Consider the following 20,941-nt stretch of genomic DNA (forward strand, 5'->3'; position numbering starts at 1 on the left):
AAAACACAGCATATTCTTTTTCTCAACAAGTGTGAGTGATTAACTGAATCAAATGCTTTGCTGAAGTCTGTGTAAATTACATCGGTTTGATATCCCTTACAAAAGCCATCTATGACAAAGGATGTTAATTCCAGTAAACTTGTGGTGGTGGAGCGACGCTCAATAAAGCCATGCTGACAGGGAGAGATAATCGAAGAGCAAAGGTGTTGCAAATGAGGGGTAATTAATTTTTCAAATAACTTTGGAACTGCCGAACTGCCGAACTTTGGAACAACTTAGAGATGCCTCTGTAGTTGGCAGCATCAGACTTTTTCCCTTTTTAATGTAGGGGAATTATGAATGATTCCTTCCACTTAAGGGGAATAATCGAGATTTCCAAAGATAAGTTAAAAAGTCTTAGAGGAGTTTTGCACAGAGCCCTGGCACAGTACTTTAGCGCACAGCCTGGAACTCCATCGGTGCCTGATGAATAAATGGGTTTGACCCTTAGAAGATCAGATCAGTAAATAAGATTTGCTGCTTGAATGTTATATACGTAAGGCTGATCTGTCAATTGAGGCGGAGAATAGGTTTTTTGAAAAACTTTTGCGTATAGATCGGCAATGGCCTGGTCGCAGAGGAATTTTCCAACGTAAGCAGGGGTGAAAAAGATACGTGTTTACGCTTAGTGTTTACAAAATTATAAAACTGTTTTGGATCCTAATAAATTGTATCCGGAAGCGGCGAATATAATTCCTGTAACATTCAGCGTTATGCACGGTAAAATTTGATCGAGCTACTAGTAGATATCTTGAACAATCAATACTACTGCAGGTTTATTTTATATTTTAGTAAGAGCCTATTTTTAATATTTTTTAGGTTAGCGAGGCACCTTGTATACCAAGGAGGATTTGTTGAAGCGGACGGATGTGTCCATGGCACACATGAGTCAAAAACGTTGTTAAAGTACAATAAAATTTTTCTAAGGTCACGTTAAGATCAGTGCATGCCAGAATATCGGACCAGTCATATGTATCGATACGGCTAATAAGTTTGTAAAAATAAGCTTTACAGGAGAGAGCGATACCATCGGAATCAGATAAAAAGCATAAGTCTAGAAGCCGACCTAACGAATTTCTGACATGGTTAATTTGACCTAGGGACGTGTCAAACATGCCCGCGGTTAAGTCATTGTGAGTGACAAAAATGGTAAGTTATCGACGTTAGACCACTTTAATTCTGGTATATTAAAGTCGCCCACCGCGGCGAGCTGCTCACGATCAGTCATAAGATTAAAAACGGATTGAATAGCGGACAAATTCTGACAATATGTGGGCGGTTCAGACGATGGCGGTATATACTAACATGTAAAAATAAAGATTTCTCGGACAAAATGATTTTAATGCACATAAACTCAATGTCACCAAACTCTTGTGATTTCACCTCTTTAGAAGCAAGTCTACCGAAATGAGGACTCCACCCCCCCTTCACTGAGGTCGATCCCTTCTAAAAGTGGTGTACTTACTTAGAAAAACTTCGGAGCTAAAGATCTCCGGCTTTAACCAAGTTTCTGTAAAGGCTATAATATGGGATGCAAAGAAAGAACTATCAGAATATAGTTTAGGGAGTTTGCTACATAGCGCCCTAGTATTCTGATAGGTAAGTGTTAATGACGATACTAGTTTTTTGGGTTAGTGGACGAAGAAGAGGTCGAAGAATGGTCAGTGGATATCGGGTGGTTTAACTCCCGCTGGCTTACTTTCTTAATCATTTTAATGCAAAACAAGAAAGTTAAGATCGGATATATATAAAAAATAAAGCATATTGTGAACCGATCCTTATAGGAATTTTAAAATAAAACCAATTTATCAGCCAACGAAATTTGAAAAAAAGTCCGAAGCTTCGGTATTAAAAAATAAAAAAGTTGGTATTTTTACCAAATACTATTTTCGATCGTTCAGTTATATGTCAGCTATAAGATATAGTGGACCGATCGTTATGAAATTTGGTAGATCCACTGACCAAAAATGGAATCTGTACGAAGTTCCAACTTTCTATCTTTTAAAACATTAGCCTCTTAAAACATATTGCGTTATGCACAGTGATGGTAGATAGAGTATTACATAGTCTTTCTAAGTATTTTAAGTAACTAATTGTACAGCGAGTGTACACATTTATTTTTACATTAGACACCTTTTTTATCAAGGCGGATTTGTTAAAACAAGGAGTTACTAGGAGATTTTATGTACTGATTCCTGTGCTGGTGGGAGGTTGGGTGTTATTCAGTAGAAGAGTGGCATTTCCGGTGATCTTGGCACTCCACTGACCACTGGTTGCCATCAATTTCACTTATACCATGGCAGCTAAATCCGGAGCTACAAGCGTAGGTTGAGTATCAAGTTAAGCGCTTCGTTAAGAGTGGTTTTGTTTTTTTGCAGTTGAAGAGGGATATTGCGGCCTTGTTCAATTTCTTTTTTTTATGTTCAGAGTCTAGTTTTGTTTTCTACCATATACATCGGTAGAAACTGTAAACTCTACCATATACACTTTCATTTCTACCAATATACCATGTTTGGTGTATTGTACGCATTGGTATTTTATGCTATCGCCAAAAACAATTTTTTGGTTGCTTTATTATGGTGTAGTAAAGGTGGGGTTTTATATCTCGTTATCAAAAAAACTAGCTTCTTTTTAGCGAGCTCCAACAAACTTGCTGGTGTGCTCACCGTTTTGGTGAGCACTCACAGTTCGCTACGGTTTTGCGCTTCTGAGGTAAAAATTTTATTGTGAAATTTTTTTCACATTTTTCTGGGGTATTTTGGGGTATTTTTCTGCAAAAATGATAGAAAAGTCGTCCGCATATGCATCTTACTGGCAGCACTCCTCTACCATAGTTTATAGAATAGAATTTACACCTACATAGCTGTGGAACATTCCATAGGAGAGGGAAAAGGACTCCTCCTTGTGGGGATCCTCTGCAGACGGGCTTTAAAAGGGTTGATTGACTAGGCACTGTTCTGAAAATTAGGAATTTATAAATGAGCCCCACTATGTGGCCATTTACCCCAAGAGACGTCAGGGTGTCGGTTATTGTGTCTGGGAGAACGTTGTAAAGGGCCGCATCTATGTTTTAAACCAGGGGTGGGCAAGCCCATGGCTCCTCGGGCTCTCAAGGCTCCCTCCGTTATTCGTAATTTTTGGCGTCAGCAAATCGGTCCAGACGGTCGGGTCGCGCGGCCAGTGAGTCGTGGAGATTTACAAAAACAATGCTACACAAATTTCGAAGCAGGTGCGGACCCGACTCCTCGGTCCCGAGTTTGCAACAACAAAAAATAAGGGTGGGTTTGCGCACAAGCAACTTAAAACAAAAACAATTTTAAAGCGAACTGCGCAGTTGTCGTCGACTTCTGCACAGCCAAAAAAGTTTGGAAGTCATTCTGTGCAGTGAATTCAAGACAATAATAAATAAGTTAAAAAATAATAAAAAATTAAATGTACTGAAACTGTTTTTGTCAGTGTATTCTTTTTGCTCGCACATTCTGCCTGGCTCGTGGCAGCGACGCATCGCGACGGAGGTGGTTGTTGTTGTAATTTGTTGTTTGGCCGAGCTGCGGCTCCGACCGTTAGATTTCGTGCCCACCACTGTTTTAAACGATCACGAGGGCAAATGATTCCCGATACATAGTTCTTTCTATCCTTGAGATAAGCGCGTGGGGGACAGTTTCAGAGGATTTCAGAGCCGAGGAGGCCGATCGAATGATGGAGAGCGATAACAACGGTGCAAGGCGGTGGAACCGAGTGACGTCACGGGTGTTTTTATTTCCGGCTACATTTTCCGGCGGTTGAATGATTCGACAGGCATGCTCCTTGGAAAGCAACATGCCCTGTGCCCTGGCAAATTCTCTGAAATAAACATAATTTAAAATAATAATTATACCAGTGGGTTTATGGCATGTCAGCGCCAATGTCTGGGTTCCATGTCTCTGCTGGCCTAGTTCCATGTCTGGGAATTTATTGAAGTTACAAATTTTATTTGGAAATATCAGTATCCTTATTTACCTTATTTATTTATCCTTATTTTGTTTATTTAAATATTTGTTTTATACTGCCAAACACCCTGAAATAAACATTATAAATATTGAAAATGTGTAACCAGGAGGATAGCTAGAGAAATTATGCCTGCAATTGTACTATTTCAAGTGCCATATTTCTTTTTTAATAAAGCCTTGCATCTGAAGCTGTGTTTTCTATGGCCGAGCAGAAAACATAAGGAGAAAACATCATTCTCCTCGTGCCATGGGGTGCGCTTTGCTTTTTTAATGGCTTTCTTGTACGTGAGAGGCACTAGCCTGGGAGAGAATTCTTTTCTCGTTACCGGCCTTCGCCCTGTTCATCAACTTGCATTACTTGTCCTACTCTCCGTTTTGAAGATAGATAGCTCTGACGACCACCAAGGGGCTTTATTCGCTTCTTAGCTTTTGTTTTTGATGCTGTTATTTTATTTCAGGCTTGAATAAATTCTTGCACCAAAGTTCCACCCCGAAATACTTTAGAGGACTGAGGGGAGGGATTTCTTATCTTCCACTAAAAATAAATAGCGCTTTTTTGCACTTTTACCTCCAGGTAAAAGCCTGGAGGCTTTGTTTATTGACTGTTTGTTCAATGGGCTAGGGCTTGTAGTTTTGCGCTCATGAGGTCGCACAGGGTCTGACTGCTATGTTCCAAAGAAAAGGAGAGATGACTCCTCCTTGCGGAATCTTCATCTACGGCCCTTAAAAGAGTTAATGTGTCTAGTGTAGACATCACTAGGCAGTCTAACCAAGCGGCCATCTACCCCGCTGTGGCTTTTGCTTGAGATTTTTATGTAAGCTCTTGTATGTGATTTGTATAAGCTTATTTGCATGCTTTTGTGTCGATTTTGGTAAGCATTAAGTGCGTACTTTTGGGGAGCCTTTTTTTGTATAATAATTTTGGGGTCCCAAAATCTAGTACATACCTTTGGGCTTATTTTTGTTGTATATTTTTGGGGCCCATTTTTAAAATACCAGCACCAGTTGGTGCCAGTGTGCCCGTTCCTCCGGAAAGATGCAGTTGACAGTTAGGATTTCGCCAAGGCCGTATGCCGGATTCATGGTGTCCTGTGCACTATTTGGTGCCTAGGTGTGGAATGTCATTACGACGCGGCAAGCTGTGGCCAGGAGGCGACTTCTTACTTGCCTGAGGCTGATCCTTATAGGATGCCTCCTGGTACGCCGGAATGGGTCAACCCTAGCACTGCAGGTGCTTGCTGGAGCTCCACCTCTTGACTTGGTTGCTAAGAAAATATCAGTCAAGTTCAAGTTGATACCCGCACAAGCGTGGATACCCGTTTGAGGAAGACGTCTGGCTCTACGGTGAGGACCTTTCGGGTCTGAACTAGATGCAAAAAATCGCGTGATTTGAAGAGTGGTTTCTGTCGGACTGGAAGAACAGATGGGATGACGTAGGTTTGTCCGGTCAGGTGACCGATAAGTCCCGGATGTCTCGTTCTTCTGTCAGAATCCAAATTTTGGATTCTCGATGTGCGTTATATTTTTGGTGACAGGGCACGGGTCGTTCAATGATTTCTGCATAGACCAGCTCATCCGCCGTATGCTCATGTGGTGTTCCTAATGAAGATTATGTGTCTGTTCCCTCTATGCAGACTTGGATGGACCCGGTCTGCAGCACGTTAGCGGAACCTGGCCCTTGGAAGGATTCTGACGCGACGACAGGACCAGAAGACTGGTGGAGTTTGCTGAGAAGGTGTTCTTTAATTGTGCCCATTTATTGTGCCGTGTGGCTAACGGCGAAAAAATCTGCTATAGTTCGCCATAGTTTATCGTAGGAGGCGACTTGTATGGCAGGGTGCAATATCCGAGCTTGTCGGAGCTAAAGGGGTGGGTCACCACCGACCCCACAAGCTTCGAAGTCACGGGATGGATAGAATCCAAGCGCTACGATTGACTCTAGGGCGCTGGCAGGCGTACCATCCGCGCCCATGCAACATATGACTCTGGTAGGTATATTATGTTCGAGAGCCGTGGTTGTAATGCCTTAAGTGTGGAACACAACAAAATCGAAGAGATCCGAGACACGTCTGTTGAGCAAAGTACTGCTGGTCGTTTGAAAGGTGGCTTTTTGGATTTTGAAATATTTGGTCGAGCTAAATTCGTTGGACTTTTGAAAGCTTCTGGCTTTGATAATTTAAAAAAATACATATTTCTTTCTATCTAGAGTAATAGCGAGTTATAGAGAGTTATAGTCAGAGAAGGAGTTATAGCGGCTTATCCAGCACACTCCAAAGATATACAAAGGTGAGTATTTGCTTGGAAACTAATGTAAAACGTAGTAATTATTTACAGAGAAATCAAACTGTTTTCAGCTTCACCTAAAGCTTAAAATAAGATTCACAGCGGTCATTTGGATTCGACCTCGAACAATTAGTGTGGTGAGCGTGAGTCGCATTCTTAAAGGAGGCCTACAGTGAGCTTTTCTATCTTCCGGTAGTTTTGCCACTAGCTAGTCTTTGGATTCCGACCTTTAGTAGACCTTGGAGAGTGACATTCTGAAAATTTTGTGTTTTGGAAGGTAGAAACTTTACCTTTTTCTTGAGCGAAAAATCGCATTAAAAGTCAATAGCAACAAAAACCGTATAGCTTCACGTGTACTGTGATATATATTTGGAGGCGAATTAATTTTTTTTTTAATTTTAATCCAAGCATAGCTCGGCTCTGCTTTTTCCTCATATTTTTCTTATGCAACAAAGGTACTTATTGCTATTTCTGCATTTTTCTTTGCTCACCCCTATCGCAATTTTTAAAGCTATGGCTCTATTTCGCACAGTGGTTCAAGGTACAATTTTTTTGAAAATTTTTATATTTTTAATATTAAAATGGATTTCAAACTGGTCTGCTTAATAAAGTCTTAAAAATATAACAATCATCCCATCCTATGTGAAAACGTGCTCAGTCGACAATAACGCACGCTGCCACGCATATCTCTGGCTTTCCCCAAAGGCTGGAACTAATACGCTGTTTCCAATGCAAATGAGCAATTGTTCGATATGTCCTCCGAGGCAAAATTTTGAGTGATACCAAGGTTTGAATTGAACGAAACCCCCGTAACAGTCACTCAATCGGGTAAACCACAGTCCGGAACACCGGCACCGACTGATGCTGCAGTTCTTGTACCTGCGACACCAAAACCCTTTTAGGTGATTTCTATATCGAATCAAATATTTTTTTCTCGGCTTGCCCCTAATACTATAGATATTGATATCTCAACTCACATCAAAGCCATAACAAAAGCCGATATAAAGGTGGAAGGAAGAACTGAATAAATACATAATTATATAAAGCACACGTCTTATTTTAAGATTCGTGTGCCCACGCTGATGTTCAAGACGATTTGTTTACACAGTTTTTGGCCAGAGAACATTTTAATCCAGGAAAATCCGTAAGAATATTGTAAGAAAAAAGTAGAAAAATTAGTGGGTGTGAAATTGACCAGCTTTCCACCTCATCTTTTTAAACAAATTCAAAAAACTTATCTCGTCACTAACCCGTAACTATCAGATTACTAGAGGGCTACGTAGCAAACTCCCTAAGCTATATTTTATAAGTTCTCTCTTTGCATCCCACATTATAGCCTTTACAGAAAAGTTTCTTATTGAAGCCAGAGATCTTTAGCTCCGAAGTTTTATCACGTAAGTACACAACTTTCAGATGTGATCGACCTCTGCAACTCGTAGCTTGCCTTTAAAAACGTAAAATCACAAGAGCTTGGTGACTTAGACTTTATTTGCATTAAAATCATTCTGTCCGGTAAATCTTTATAATCTTCACCGGTTCATATATATCTCTCTCGTCCTTCGTTCTGGTCCTATTTAATCCGTTTTTATGTGTGCTTTTATCTTATGTCTGATTGTGACCAGCTTGTAGATCTAGGTTACTTTAATATTCTAGAACTTTAGTGGTCTAATGTCAATAACTTACCATCTTTATCACTTTTCACGCATCACGTCTGTTTCACATGACCCTAGGCCAAATTAAACATATTAGAATTTAGTGAGGTCGTCTATTGGACCTTTGTTTTTCGCCAAATTCTGATGGTTCTTCTCTTTCCACTGATTTTCCCCTTTCAGCCTCAGAGGATCCATATCACACCACACTTGAGGTTTCAATTGAAACTATTTCTTACATCGGTCAGAAAATAGCTTGCGTGACAAATAAGATGCGCTTTTTCCGTAAAGCTGATTTCCAGTATATAATACTGTGCCAGGGCGCTGTGCAAACCTCTACATAGACTTTTCAACTTACCTTTCGAAATCTTGAATTTTCCTCTTAAGTAGATGGAAATTAAAAAAAAAAGGGCAAAAGTCTGACTCTGCCAACTACAGTGGCATCTCTAAATTTTCAACAATTCCAAAGTTATTTAAAAACAAGAAAGGAAAGCTAACTTCGGGCGGAGCCGAAGTTGATATACCCTTGCAGAATATTTTACAAATTATAATTCCAAAATCAAGCACATGATGCCTTCTTAATACTAATACTCTTTTGAACTAGACATATCTCCCTTTTCAGCGTCTTGTATAAGCTAAACGGTCATAAAAGTTACGGTTGAGTTTACAACCCTTTACTTTTTAGATAACTCTCAAATTTTTATTTAAAGAAATCTTTGGGATTATCCCATTAAAACCTAGTAAACAGGTAATATCAGGTAACCCGTAAATTGGGAATTTAATGAACACGTGCAAGAGACAAAAATTGTGCCAAAGACTATAATTGCGCAACCGGTAACGCAGGTATGAGTGCAATGTGCGAAGCGACTTTGTAACTGTATATATAATAACAGGTAATACCTTATTTCTGGTTGATAGAACCCAAAAATTACCACCAAATATTAAAACCAAAATTAATGACTATACCTAAATTGCAAACACAGGTAGGTCAGGTACATAAAAAACGTGGATTTTTATTGCCTTTTTTAAAAGAGGTCAAAATAGGGAACAATAAAGGGGTCAAGGGATAATACTTTTTTGTTTGGGATGTTACCTAAATTGGCTATATATTCAGAAATCCTAAAATACTTAGATAAGTCAATGAACAAAATTTATCGAGTGACGACGTTACTCTGTCAGAAAGTATTTTTACAAGTGCAAAAATTTTAACAGTGCGGAAGTATTCTTTTACCAGTGCAAAATTTAAATAGTGCGGAAGTATTTTTTTACCAGTGCAAAATTTAACGCGAGAAATCAAAGTGAGTTTTTACCCGTGATATAAAATTATAAATTAAGAGTACGTTAATGACGTGCTAAAGATTGTTTTGAAAAACAAACCTTGGTAAGTTTATTTTTCTAAAAACTCCTTATTTTTCCAAATATCGTAAAGTCCAATAATCCCTGAGGACGAAATTCCACGTAAGGTGATTTTTATATAAATTTCGTAATTTTAATTTTTTAAACAGCACTATAAAAGAATGCCTCGCGTGTCACGTTTGTCCCAGGAGCAACGCCGGCAAGCTGCTTTAAGCCGCAGCAGAGCCCGCTATGAACGAAATGCATCCCAAATACGAACTCGGAACTCTCAACATATCGCCAATGTCTGCGTCTGGGACATGGATGCACACGCGATCCGTCGAGAGGACCCCGAGGAGCGACGACGAGAGCAGTTGCGAAACACTGCTGAACACTCTACTCGGAGGACTATTCCGGAGTTTCGAATTCCGGAACGCATTCGGGACATGGATGCACACGCGATCCGTCGAGAGGACCCCGAGGAGAGGCGACGAGAGCAGGTGCGAAATACTGCTGAGCATGCCTCCCGGAGGACAAATCCGGAATTTCGAATTTCAGAGCGGATTCGGGACGCCGCAGCGCGAGCTGCTCATCGCGAGGACTTAGAGGAACGAGCCAGAGAACAGGAAAGGAATACTGAAGATCATCGACAGCGACGAAGGGATTCTGAGGACAGACAGCGAGAACGGGAGAGGGACGCCAACAACCGGAGAGCAACCAGGAGAAATCCCATCGCAAGAACACAGGAGCAACGGATAAACACATCACAACGCCGGGAAACACGACAACAGCGGAGGATTTGGGAAGAACAAATTCGGCAAATGGCAGAGGATCGATTAATAAACTTCAGTCGCAACGCAACAAAGGCAGTCGCAACGCAATATGGACGCAAGAGCTCAACTTTCGGAGGACGAACTGGATCAGGAACGAGAACAACAGCGAAATAGGATTCGAGCAACAGCAAGGGATCTTTATCACAGGAACATAAAGGAAGGACCAACGGAAATTCGTATTTGCTGTGGAGGAACATGGTTCCGTTCGCAGGTAAGTGGATTTTACATCCTGGCTATCTCCTCTTAATTTCCCCTCCTAAACGTTGGCAACGCTTTTTATTTGTCACGAAAATTTCCTAGTCCGTCCGGTAAATATAACTTTTGCCATACTTGTCGTCGTGCCATCTCTCTTGGCAAACTCCCGTCACTCTGCCTTTCTAATGGGTTCGACTTCCCAGAAATTCCTGAGTGCTTGAATGGACTCACCTGCCTCGAAGGACGCCTTATCTCACCGAGAATTCCTTTTTCACCGAGTGATATATATTTGGAGGCGAATTAATTTTTTTTTTAATTTTAATCCAAGCATAGCTCGGCTCTGCTTTTTCCTCATATTTTTCTTATGCAACAAAGGTTCTTATTGCTATTTCTGCATTTTTCTTTGCTCACCCCTATCGCAATTTTTAAAGCTCCCGCCATGGCTCTATTTCGCACAGTGGTTCAAGGTACAATTTTTTTGAAAATTTTTATATTTTTAATATTAAAATGGATTTCAAACTGGTCTGCTTAATAAAGTCTTAAAAATATAACAATCATCCCATCCTATGTGAAAACGTGCTCAGTCGACAATAACGCACGCTGCCACGCATATCTCTGGCTTTCCCCAAAGGCTGGAACTAATACGCTGTTTCCAATGCAAATGAGCAATTGTTCGATATGTCCTCCGAGGCAAAATTTTGAGTGATACCAAGGTTTGAATTGAACGAAACCCCCGTAACAGTCACTCAATCGGGTAAACCACAGTCCGGAACACCGGCACCGACTGATGCTGCAGTTCTTGTACCTGCGACACCAAAACCCTTTTAGGTGATTTCTATATCGAATCAAATATTTTTTTCTCGGCTTGCCCCTAATACTATAGATATTGATATCTCGACTCACATCAAAGCCATAACAAAAGCCGATATAAAGGTGGAAGGAAGAACTGAATAAATACATAATTATATAAAGCACACGTCTTATTTTAAGATTCGTGTGCCCTCGCTGATGTTCAAGACGATTTGTTTACACAGTTTTTGGCCAGAGAACATTTTAATCCAGGAAAATCCGTAAGAATATTGTAAGAAAAAAGTAGAAAAATTAGTGGGTGTGAAATTGACCAGCTTTCCACCTCATCTTTTTAAACAAATTCAAAAAACTTATCTCGTCACTAACCCGTAACTATCAGATTACTAGAGGGCTACGTAGCAAACTCCCTAAGCTATATTTTATAAGTTCTCTCTTTGCATCCCACATTATATCCTTTACAGAAAAGTTTCTTATTGAAGCCAGAGATCTTTAGCTCCGAAGTTTTATCACGTAAGTACACAACTTTCAGATGTGATCGACCTCTGCAACTCGTAGCTTGCCTTTAAAAACGTAAAATCACAAGAGCTTGGTGACTTAGACTTTATTTGCATTAAAATCATTCTGTCCGGTAAATCTTTATAATCTTCACCGGTTCATATATATCTCTCTCGTCCTTCGTTCTGGTCCTATTTAATCCGTTTTTATGTTTCCTTTTTCATATGTCTGATTGTGACCAGCTTGTAGATCTAGGTTACTTTAATATTCTAGAACTTTAGTGGTCTAATGTCAATAACTTACCATCTTTATCACTTTTCACGCATCACGTCTGTTTCACATGACCCTAGGCCAAATTAAACATATTAGAATTTACTGAGGTCGTCTATTGGACCTTTGTTTTGCGCCTAATTCTGATGGTTCTTCTCTTTCCACTGATTTGCCCCTTTCAGCCTCAGAGGATCCATATCACACCACACTTGAGGTTTCAATTGAAACTATTTCTGACATCGGTCAGAAAATAGCTTGCGTGACAAATAAGATACGCTTTTCCGTAAAGCTGATTTCCAGTATATAATACTGTGCCAGGGCGCTGTGCAAACCTCTACATAGACTTTTCAACTTACCTTTCGAAACCTTGAATTTTCCTCTTAAGTAGATGGAAATTAAAAAAAAAAAGGGCAAAAGTCTGATTCTGCCAACTACAGTGGCATCTCTAAATTTTCAACAATTCCAAAGTTATTTAAAAACAAGAAAGGAAAGCTAACTTCGGGCGGAGCCGAAGTTGATATACCCTTGCAGAATATTTTACAAATTATAATTCCAAAATCAAGCACATGATGCCTTCTTAATACTAATACTCTTTTGAACTAGACATATCTCCCTTTTCAGCGTCTTGTATAAGCTAAACGGTCATAAAAGTTACGGTTGAGTTTACAACCCTTTACTTTTTAGATAACTCTCAAATGTTTATTTAAAGAAATCCTTGGGATTATCCCATTAAAACCTAGTAAACAGGTAATATCAGGTAACCCGTAAATTGGGAATTTAATGAACACGTGCAAGGGACAAAAATTGTGCCAAAGACTATAATTGCGCAACCGGTAACGCAGGTATGAGTGCAATGTGCGAAGCGACTTTGTAACTGTATATATAATAACAGGTAATACCTTATTTCTGATTGATAGAACCCAAAAATTACCACCAAATATTAAAACCAAAATTAATGACTATACCTAAATTGCAAAAACAGGTAGGTCAGGTACATAAAAAAACGTGGATTTTTATTGCCTTTTTTAAAAGAGGTCAAAATAGGGAACAATAAAGGGGTCAAGGGATAATACTTTTTTGTTTGGGATGATACCTAAATTGGCTATATATTCAGAAATCCTAAAATACTTAACTTTTCAAATATCGTAAAGTCCAATAATCCCTGAGGACGAAATTCCACGTAAGGTGATTTTTATATAAATTTCGCAATTTTAATTTTTTATACAGCACTATAAAAGAATGCCTCGCGTGTCACGTTTGTCCCAGGAGCAACGCCGGCAAGCTGCTTTAAGCCGCAGCAGAGCCCGCTATGAACGAAAGGCATCCCAAATACGAACTCGGAACTCTCAACATATCGCCAATGTCTGCGACAATAATCCAAACTTCCGGGAGGAAAGTCGTGCTCAGGGTTCCACTGCACGTGCGCAGCGAAGAAAAAGCGAAAGGGTTTGGAACCTTGAACGGATTCGGGACGCACAAGCGCATTCAACTCGTCGGGAGAACTCTGAGGAGCGACGACGAGAGCAGTTGCGAAACACTGCTGAGCACTCTATTCGGAAGACTGTTCCGGAACTTCGAATTGCTGAACGCATTCGGGACATGGGTTCACACGCAATCCGTCGAGAGGACCCCGAGGAGCGACGACGAGAGCAGTTGCGAAACACTGCTGAGCACTCTACTCGGAGGACTGTTCCAGAACTTCGAATTCCGGAACGCATTCGGGACATGGATGCACACGCGATCCGTCGAGAGGACCCCGAGGAGCGACGACAAGAGCAGTTGCGAAACACTGCTGAGCAGTCTACTCGGAGGACTATTCCGGAAATTCGAATTCCGGAACGCATTCGGGACATGGATGCACACGCGATCCGTCGAGAGGACCCCGAGGAGCGACGACGAGAGCAGTTGCGAAACACTGCTGAACACTCTACTCGGAGGACTATTCCGGAGTTTCGAATTCCGGAACGCATTCGGGACATGGATGCACACGCGATCCGTCGAGAGGACCCCGAGGAGCGACGACGAGAGCAGTTGCGAAACACTGCTGAGCACTCTACTCAGAGGACTATTCCGGAGTTTCGAATTCCGGAACGCATTCGGGACATGGATGCACACGCGATCCGTCGAGAGGACCCCGAGGAGAGGCGACGAGAGCAGGTGCGAAATACTGCTGAGCATGCCTCCCGGAGGACAAATCCGGAATTTCGAATTTCAGAGCGGATTCGGGACGCCGCAGCGCGAGCTGCTCATCGCGAGGACTTAGAGGAACGAGCCAGAGAACAGGAAAGGAATACTGAAGATCATCGACAGCGACGAAGGGATTCTGAGGACAGACAGCGAGAACGGGAGAGGGACGCCAACAACCGGAGAGCAACCAGGAGAAATCCCATCGCAAGAACACAGGAGCAACGGATAAACACATCACAACGCCGGGAAACACGACAACAGCGGAGGATTCGGGAAGAACAAATTCGGCAAATGGCAGAGGATCGATTAATAAACTTCAGGATGGATCCCCAAAATCGACTGGATGCCTCCCAAAGGCAGTCGCAACGCAATATGGACGCAAGAGCTCAACTTTCGGAGGACGAACTGGATCAGGAACGAGAACAACAGCGAAATAGGATTCGAGCAACAGCAAGGGATCTTTATCACAGGAACATAAAGGAAGGACCAACGGAAATTTGTATTTGCTGTGGAGGAACATGGTTCCGTTCGCAGGTAAGTGGATTATACATCCTGGCTATCTCCTCTAAATTTCCCCTCCTAAACGTTGGCAACGCTTTTTATTTGTCACGAAAATTTCCTAGTCCGTCCGGTAAATATAACTTTTGCCATACTTGTCGTCGTGCCATCTCTCTTGGCAAACTCCCGTCACTCTGCCTTTCTAATGGGTTCGACTTCCCAGAAATTCCTGAGTGCTTGAATGGACTCACCTGCCTCGAAGAACGCCTTATCTCACCGAGAATTCCTTTTTCACCGAGTGATATATATTTGGAGGCGAATTAATTTTTTTTTTAATTTTAATCCAAGCATAGCTCGGCTCTGCTTTTTCCTCATATTTTTCTTATGCAACAAAGGTTCTTATTGCTATTTCTGCATTTTTCTTTGCTCACCCTTATCGCAATTTTTAAAGCTCCCGCCATGGCTCTATTTCGCACAGTGGTTCAAGGTACAATTTTTTTGAAAATTTTTATATTTTTAATATTAAAATGGATTTCAAACTGGTCTGCTTAATAAAGTCTTAAAAATATAACAATCATCCCATCCTATGTGAAAACGTGCTCAGTCGACAATAACGCACGCTGCCACGCATATCTCTGGCTTTCCCCAAAGGCTGGAACTAAGACGCTGTTTCCAATGCAAATGAGCAATTGTTCGATATGTCCTCCGAGGCAAAATTTTGAGTGATACCAAGGTTTGAATTGAACGAAACCCCCGTAACAGTCACTCAATCGGGTAAACCACAGTCCGGAGCACCGGCACCGACTGATGCTGCAGTTCTTGTACCTGCGACACCAAAACCCTTTTAGGTGATTTCTATATCGAATCAAATATTTTTTTCTCGGCTTGCCCCTAATACTATAGATATTGATATCTCGACTCACATCAAAGCCATAACAAAAGCCGATATAAAGGTGGAAGGAAGAACTGAATAAATACATAATTATATAAAGCACACGTCTTATTTTAAGATTCGTGTGCTCACGCTGATGTTCAAGACGATTTGTTTACACAGTTTTTGGCCAGAAAACATTTTAATCCAGGAAAATCCGTAAAAATATTGTAAGAAAAAAGTAGAAAAATTAGTGGGTGTGAAATTGACCAGCTTTCCACCTCATCTTTTTAAACAAATTCAAAAAACTTATCTCGTCACTAACCCGTAACTATCAGATTACTAGAGGGCTACGTAGCAAACTCTCTAAGCTATATTTTATAAGTTCTCTCTTTGCATCCCACATTATATCCTTTACAGAAAAGTTTCTTATTGAAGCCAGAGATCTTTAGCTCCGAAGTTTTATCACGTAAGTACACAACTTTCAGATGTGATCGACCTCTGCAACTCGTAGCTTGCCTTTAAAAACGTAAAATCACAAGAGTTTGGTGACTTAGACTTTATTTGCATTAAAATCATTCTGTCCGGTAAATCTTTATAATCTTCACCGGTTCATATATATCTCTCTCGTCCTTCGTTCTGGTCCTATTTAATCCGTTTTTATGTGTGCTTTTATCTTATGTCTGATTGTGACCAGCTTGTAGATCTAGGTTACTTTAATATTCTAGAACTTTAGTGGTCTAATGTCAATAACTTACCATCTTTATCACTTTTCACGCATCACGTCTGTTTCACATGACCCTAGGCCAAATTAAACATATTAGAATTTACTGAGGTCGTCTATTGGACCTTTGTTTTGCGCCTAATTCTGATGGTTCTTCTCTTTCCACTGATTTGCCCCTTTCAGCCTCAGAGGATCCATATCACACCACACTTGAGGTTTCAATTGAAACTATTTCTGACATCGGTCAGAAAATAGCTTGCGTGACAAATAAGATACGCTTTTTCCGTAAAGCTGATTTCCAGTATATAATACTGTGCCAGGGCGCTGTGCAAACCTCTACATAGACTTTTCAACTTACCTTTCGAAATCTTGAATTTTCCTCTTAAGTAGATGGAAATTAAAAAAAAAGGGCAAAAGTCTGATTTTGCCAACTACAGTGGCATCTCTAAATTTTCAACAATTCCAAAGTTATTTAAAAACAAGAAAGGAAAGCTAACTTCGGGCGGAGCCGAAGTTGATATACCCTCGCAGAATATTTTACAAATTATAATTCCAAAATCAAGCACATGATGCCTTCTTAATACTAATACTCTTTTGAACTAGACATATCTCCCTTTTCAGCGTCTTGTATAAGCTAAACGGTCATAAAAGTTACGGTTGAGTTTACAACCCTTTACTTTTTAGATAACTCTCAAATTTTTATTTAAAGAAATCCTTGGGATTATCCCATTAAAACCTAGTAAACAGGTAATATCAGGTAACCCGTAAATTGGGAATTTAATGAACACGTGCAAGGGACAAAAATTGTGCCAAAGACTATAATTGCGCAACCGGTAACGCAGGTATGAGTGCAATGTGCGAAGCGACTTTGTAACTGTATATATAATAACAGGTAATACCTTATTTCTGATTGATAGAACCCAAAAATTACCACCAAATATTAAAACCAAAATTATTGACTATACCTATATTGCAAAAACAGGTATGTCAGGTACATAAAAAAACGTGGATTTTTATTGCCTTTTTTAAAAGAGGTCAAAATAGGGAACAATAAAGGGGTCAAGGGATAATACTTTTTTGTTTGGGATGTTACCTAAATTGGCTATATATTCAGAACAAAATTAATCGAGTGACGACGTTACTCTGTCAGAAAGTATTTTTACAAGTGCAAAAATTTTAACAGTGCGGAAGTATTCTTTTACCAGTGCAAAATTTAAATAGTGCGGAAGTATTTTTTTACCAGTGCAAAATTTAACGCGAGAAATCAAAGTGTGTTTTTTACTCGTGATATAAAATTATAAATTAAGAGTACGTTAATAGCGTGCTAAAGATTGTTTTGAAAAACAAACCTTGGTAAGTTTATTTTTCTAAAAACTCCTTAACTTTCCAAATATCGTAAAGTCCAATAATCCCTGAGAACGAAATTCCACGTAAGGTGATTTTATATAAATTTCGTAATTTTAATTTTTTATACAGCACTATAAAAGAATGCCTCGCGTGTCACGTTTGTCCCAACGCCGGCAAGCTGCTTTAAGCTGCAGCAGAGCCCGCTATGAACGAAATGCATCCCAAATACGAACTCGGAACTCTCAACATATCGCCAATGTCCGCGACAATAATCCAAACTTCCGGGAGGAAAGTCGTGCTCAGGATTCCACTGCACGTGCGCAGCGAAGAAGAAGCGAAAGGGTTCGGAACCTTGAACGGATTCGGGACGCACAAGCGCATTCAACTCGTCGGGAGAACTCTGAGGAGCGACGACGAGAGCAGTTGCGAAACACTGCTGAGCACTCTATTCGGAGGACTGTTCCGGAACTTCGAATTGCTGAACGCATTCGGGACATGGATGCACACGCGATCCGTCGAGAGGACCCCGAGGAGCGACGACGAGAGCAGTTGCGAAACACTGCTGAGCAGTCTACTCGGAGGACTATTCCGGAACTTCGAATTCCGGAACGCATTCGGGACATGGATGCACACGCGATCCGTCGAGAGGACCCCGAGGAGCGACGACGAGAGCAGTTGCGAAACACTGCTGAGCACTCTACACGGAGGACTATTCCGGAGTTTCGAATTCCGGAACGCATTCGGGACATGGATGCACACGCGATCCGTCGAGAGGACCCCGAGGAGTGACGACGAGAGCAGTTGCGAAACACTGCTGAACACTCTACTCGGAGGACTATTCCGGAGTTTCGAATTCCGGAACGCATTCGGGACATGGATGCACACGCGATCCGTCGAGAGGACCCCGAGGAGAGGCGACGAGAGCAGGTGCGAAATACTGCTGAGCATGCCTCCCGGAGGACAAATCCGGAATTTCGAATTTCAGAGCGGATTCGGGACGCCGCAGCGCGAGCTGCTCATCGCGAGGACTTAGAGTAACGAGCCAGAGAACAGGAAAGGAATACTGAAGATCATCGACAGCGACGAAGGGATTCTGAGGACAGACAGCGAGAACGAGAGAGGGACGCCAACAACCGGAGAGCAACCAGGAGAAATCCCATCGCAAGAACACAGGAGCAACGGATAAACACATCACAACGCCGGGAAACACGACAACAGCGGAGGATTCGGGAAGAACAAATTCGGCAAATGGCAGAGGATCGATTAATAAACTTCAGGATGGACCCCCAAAATCGACTGGATGCCTCCCAAAGGCAGTCGCAACGCAATATGGACGCAAGAGCTCAACTTTCGGAGGACGAACTGGATCAGGAACGAGAACAACAGCGAAATAGGATTCGAGCAACAGCAAGGGATCTTTATCACAGGAACATAAAGGAAGGACCAACGGAAATTTGTATTTGCTGTGGAGGAACATGGTTCCGTTCGCAGGTAAGTGGATTATACATCCTGGCTATCTCCTCTAAATTTCCCCTCCTAAACGTTGGCAACGCTTTTTATTTGTCACGAAAATTTCCTAGTCCGTCCGGTAAATATAACTTTTGCCATACTTGTCGTCGTGCCATCTCTCTTGGCAAACTCCCGTCACTCTGCCTTTCTAATGGGTTCGACTTCCCAGAAATTCCTGAGTGCTTGAATGGACTCACCTGCCTCGAAGAACGCCTTATCTCACCGAGAATTCCTTTTTCACCGAGTGATATATATTTGGAGGCGAATTAATTTTTTTTTTAATTTTAATCCAAGCATAGCTCGGCTCTGCTTTTTCCTCATATTTTTCTTATGCAACAAAGGTTCTTATTGCTATTTCTGCATTTTTCTTTGCTCACCCCTATCGCAATTTTTAAAGCTATGGCTCTATTTCGCACAGTGGTTCAAGGTACAATTTTTTTGAAAATTTTTATATTTTTAATATTAAAATGGATTTCAAACTGGTCTGCTTAATAAAGTCTTAAAAATATAACAATCATCCCATCCTATGTGAAAACGTGCTCAGTCGACAATAACGCACGCTGCCACGCATATCTCTGGCTTTCCCCAAAGGCTGGAACTAAGACGCTGTTTCCAATGCAAATGAGCAATTGTTCGATATGTCCTCCGAGGCAAAATTTTGAGTGATACCAAGGTTTGAATTGAACGAAACCCCCGTAACAGTCACTCAATCGGGTAAACCACAGTCCGGAACACCGGCACCGACTGATGCTGCAGTTCTTGTACCTGCGACACCAAAACCCTTTTAGGTGATTTCTATATCGAATCAAATATTTTTTTCTCGGCTTGCCCCTAATACTATAGATATTGATATCTCGACTCACATCAAAGCCATAACAAAAGCCGATATAAAGGTGGAAGGAAGAACTGAATAAATACATAATTATATAAAGCACACGTCTTATTTTAAGATTCGTGTGCTCACGCTGATGTTCAAGACGATTTGTTTACACAGTTTTTGGCCAGAGAACATTTTAATCCAGGAAAATCCGTAAGAATATTGTAAGAAAAAAGTAGAAAAATTAGTGGGTGTGAAATTGACCAGCTTTCCACCTCATCTTTTTAAACAAATTCAAAAAACTTATCTCGTCACTAACCCGTAACTATCAGATTACTAGAGGGCTACGTAGCAAACTCCCTAAGCTATATTTTATAAGTTCTCTCTTTGCATCCCACATTATATCCTTTACAGAAAAGTTTCTTATTGAAGCCAGAGATCTTTAGCTCCGAAGTTTTATCACGTAAGTACACAACTTTCAGATGTGATCGACCTCTGCAACTCGTAGCTTGCCTTTAAAAACGTAAAATCACAAGAGTTTGGTGACTTAGACTTTATTTGCATTAAAATCATTCTGTCCGGTAAATCTTTATAATCTTCACCGGTTCATATATATCTCTCTCGTCCTTCGTTCTGGTCCTATTTAATCCGTTTTTATGTGTGCTTTTATCTTATGTCTGATTGTGACCAGCTTGTAGATCTAGGTTACTTTAATATTCTAGAACTTTAGTGGTCTAATGTCAATAACTTACCATCTTTATCACTTTTCACGCATCACGTCTGTTTCACATGACCCTAGGCCAAATTAAACATATTAGAATTTACTGAGGTCGTCTATTGGACCTTTGTTTTGCGCCTAATTCTGATGGTTCTTCTCTTTCCACTGATTTGCCCCTTTCAGCCTCAGAGGATCCATATCACACCACACTTGAGGTTTCAATTGAAACTATTTCTGACATCGGTCAGAAAATAGCTTGCGTGACAAATAAGATATGCTTTTTCCGTAAAGCTGATTTTCAGTATATAATACTGTGCCAGGGCGCTGTGCAAACCTCTACATAGACTTTTCAACTAACCTTTCGAAATCTTG

At 40.9% G+C, this 20,941-nt stretch overlaps 2 protein-coding genes across 2 annotated transcripts; both read left to right on the forward strand.

Annotated features, from left to right (window-relative positions):
- The first annotated feature begins 9,477 nt into the window (after window positions 1–9,477).
- LOC138926577 (uncharacterized) lies at window positions 9,478–10,242 on the forward strand. The gene has a single exon (XM_070281235.1). It carries the CDS (start codon window positions 9,478–9,480, stop codon window positions 10,240–10,242), a length of 765 nt encoding a protein of 254 aa, XP_070137336.1.
- A 2,895-nt stretch (window positions 10,243–13,137) lies between these two features.
- On the forward strand, window positions 13,138–15,435 carry LOC138926583 (trichohyalin-like). The gene is made up of 2 exons (XM_070281239.1): window positions 13,138–14,619; window positions 15,346–15,435. Exons 1-2 carry the CDS (start codon window positions 13,138–13,140, stop codon window positions 15,433–15,435), a joined length of 1,572 nt encoding a protein of 523 aa, XP_070137340.1.
- The last annotated feature ends 5,506 nt before the right edge of the window (window positions 15,436–20,941 follow it).

Source organism: Drosophila bipectinata, chromosome XL (assembly GCF_030179905.1).
Source record: "Drosophila bipectinata strain 14024-0381.07 chromosome XL, DbipHiC1v2, whole genome shotgun sequence".
NCBI lineage: Eukaryota > Metazoa > Arthropoda > Insecta > Diptera > Drosophilidae > Drosophila > Drosophila bipectinata.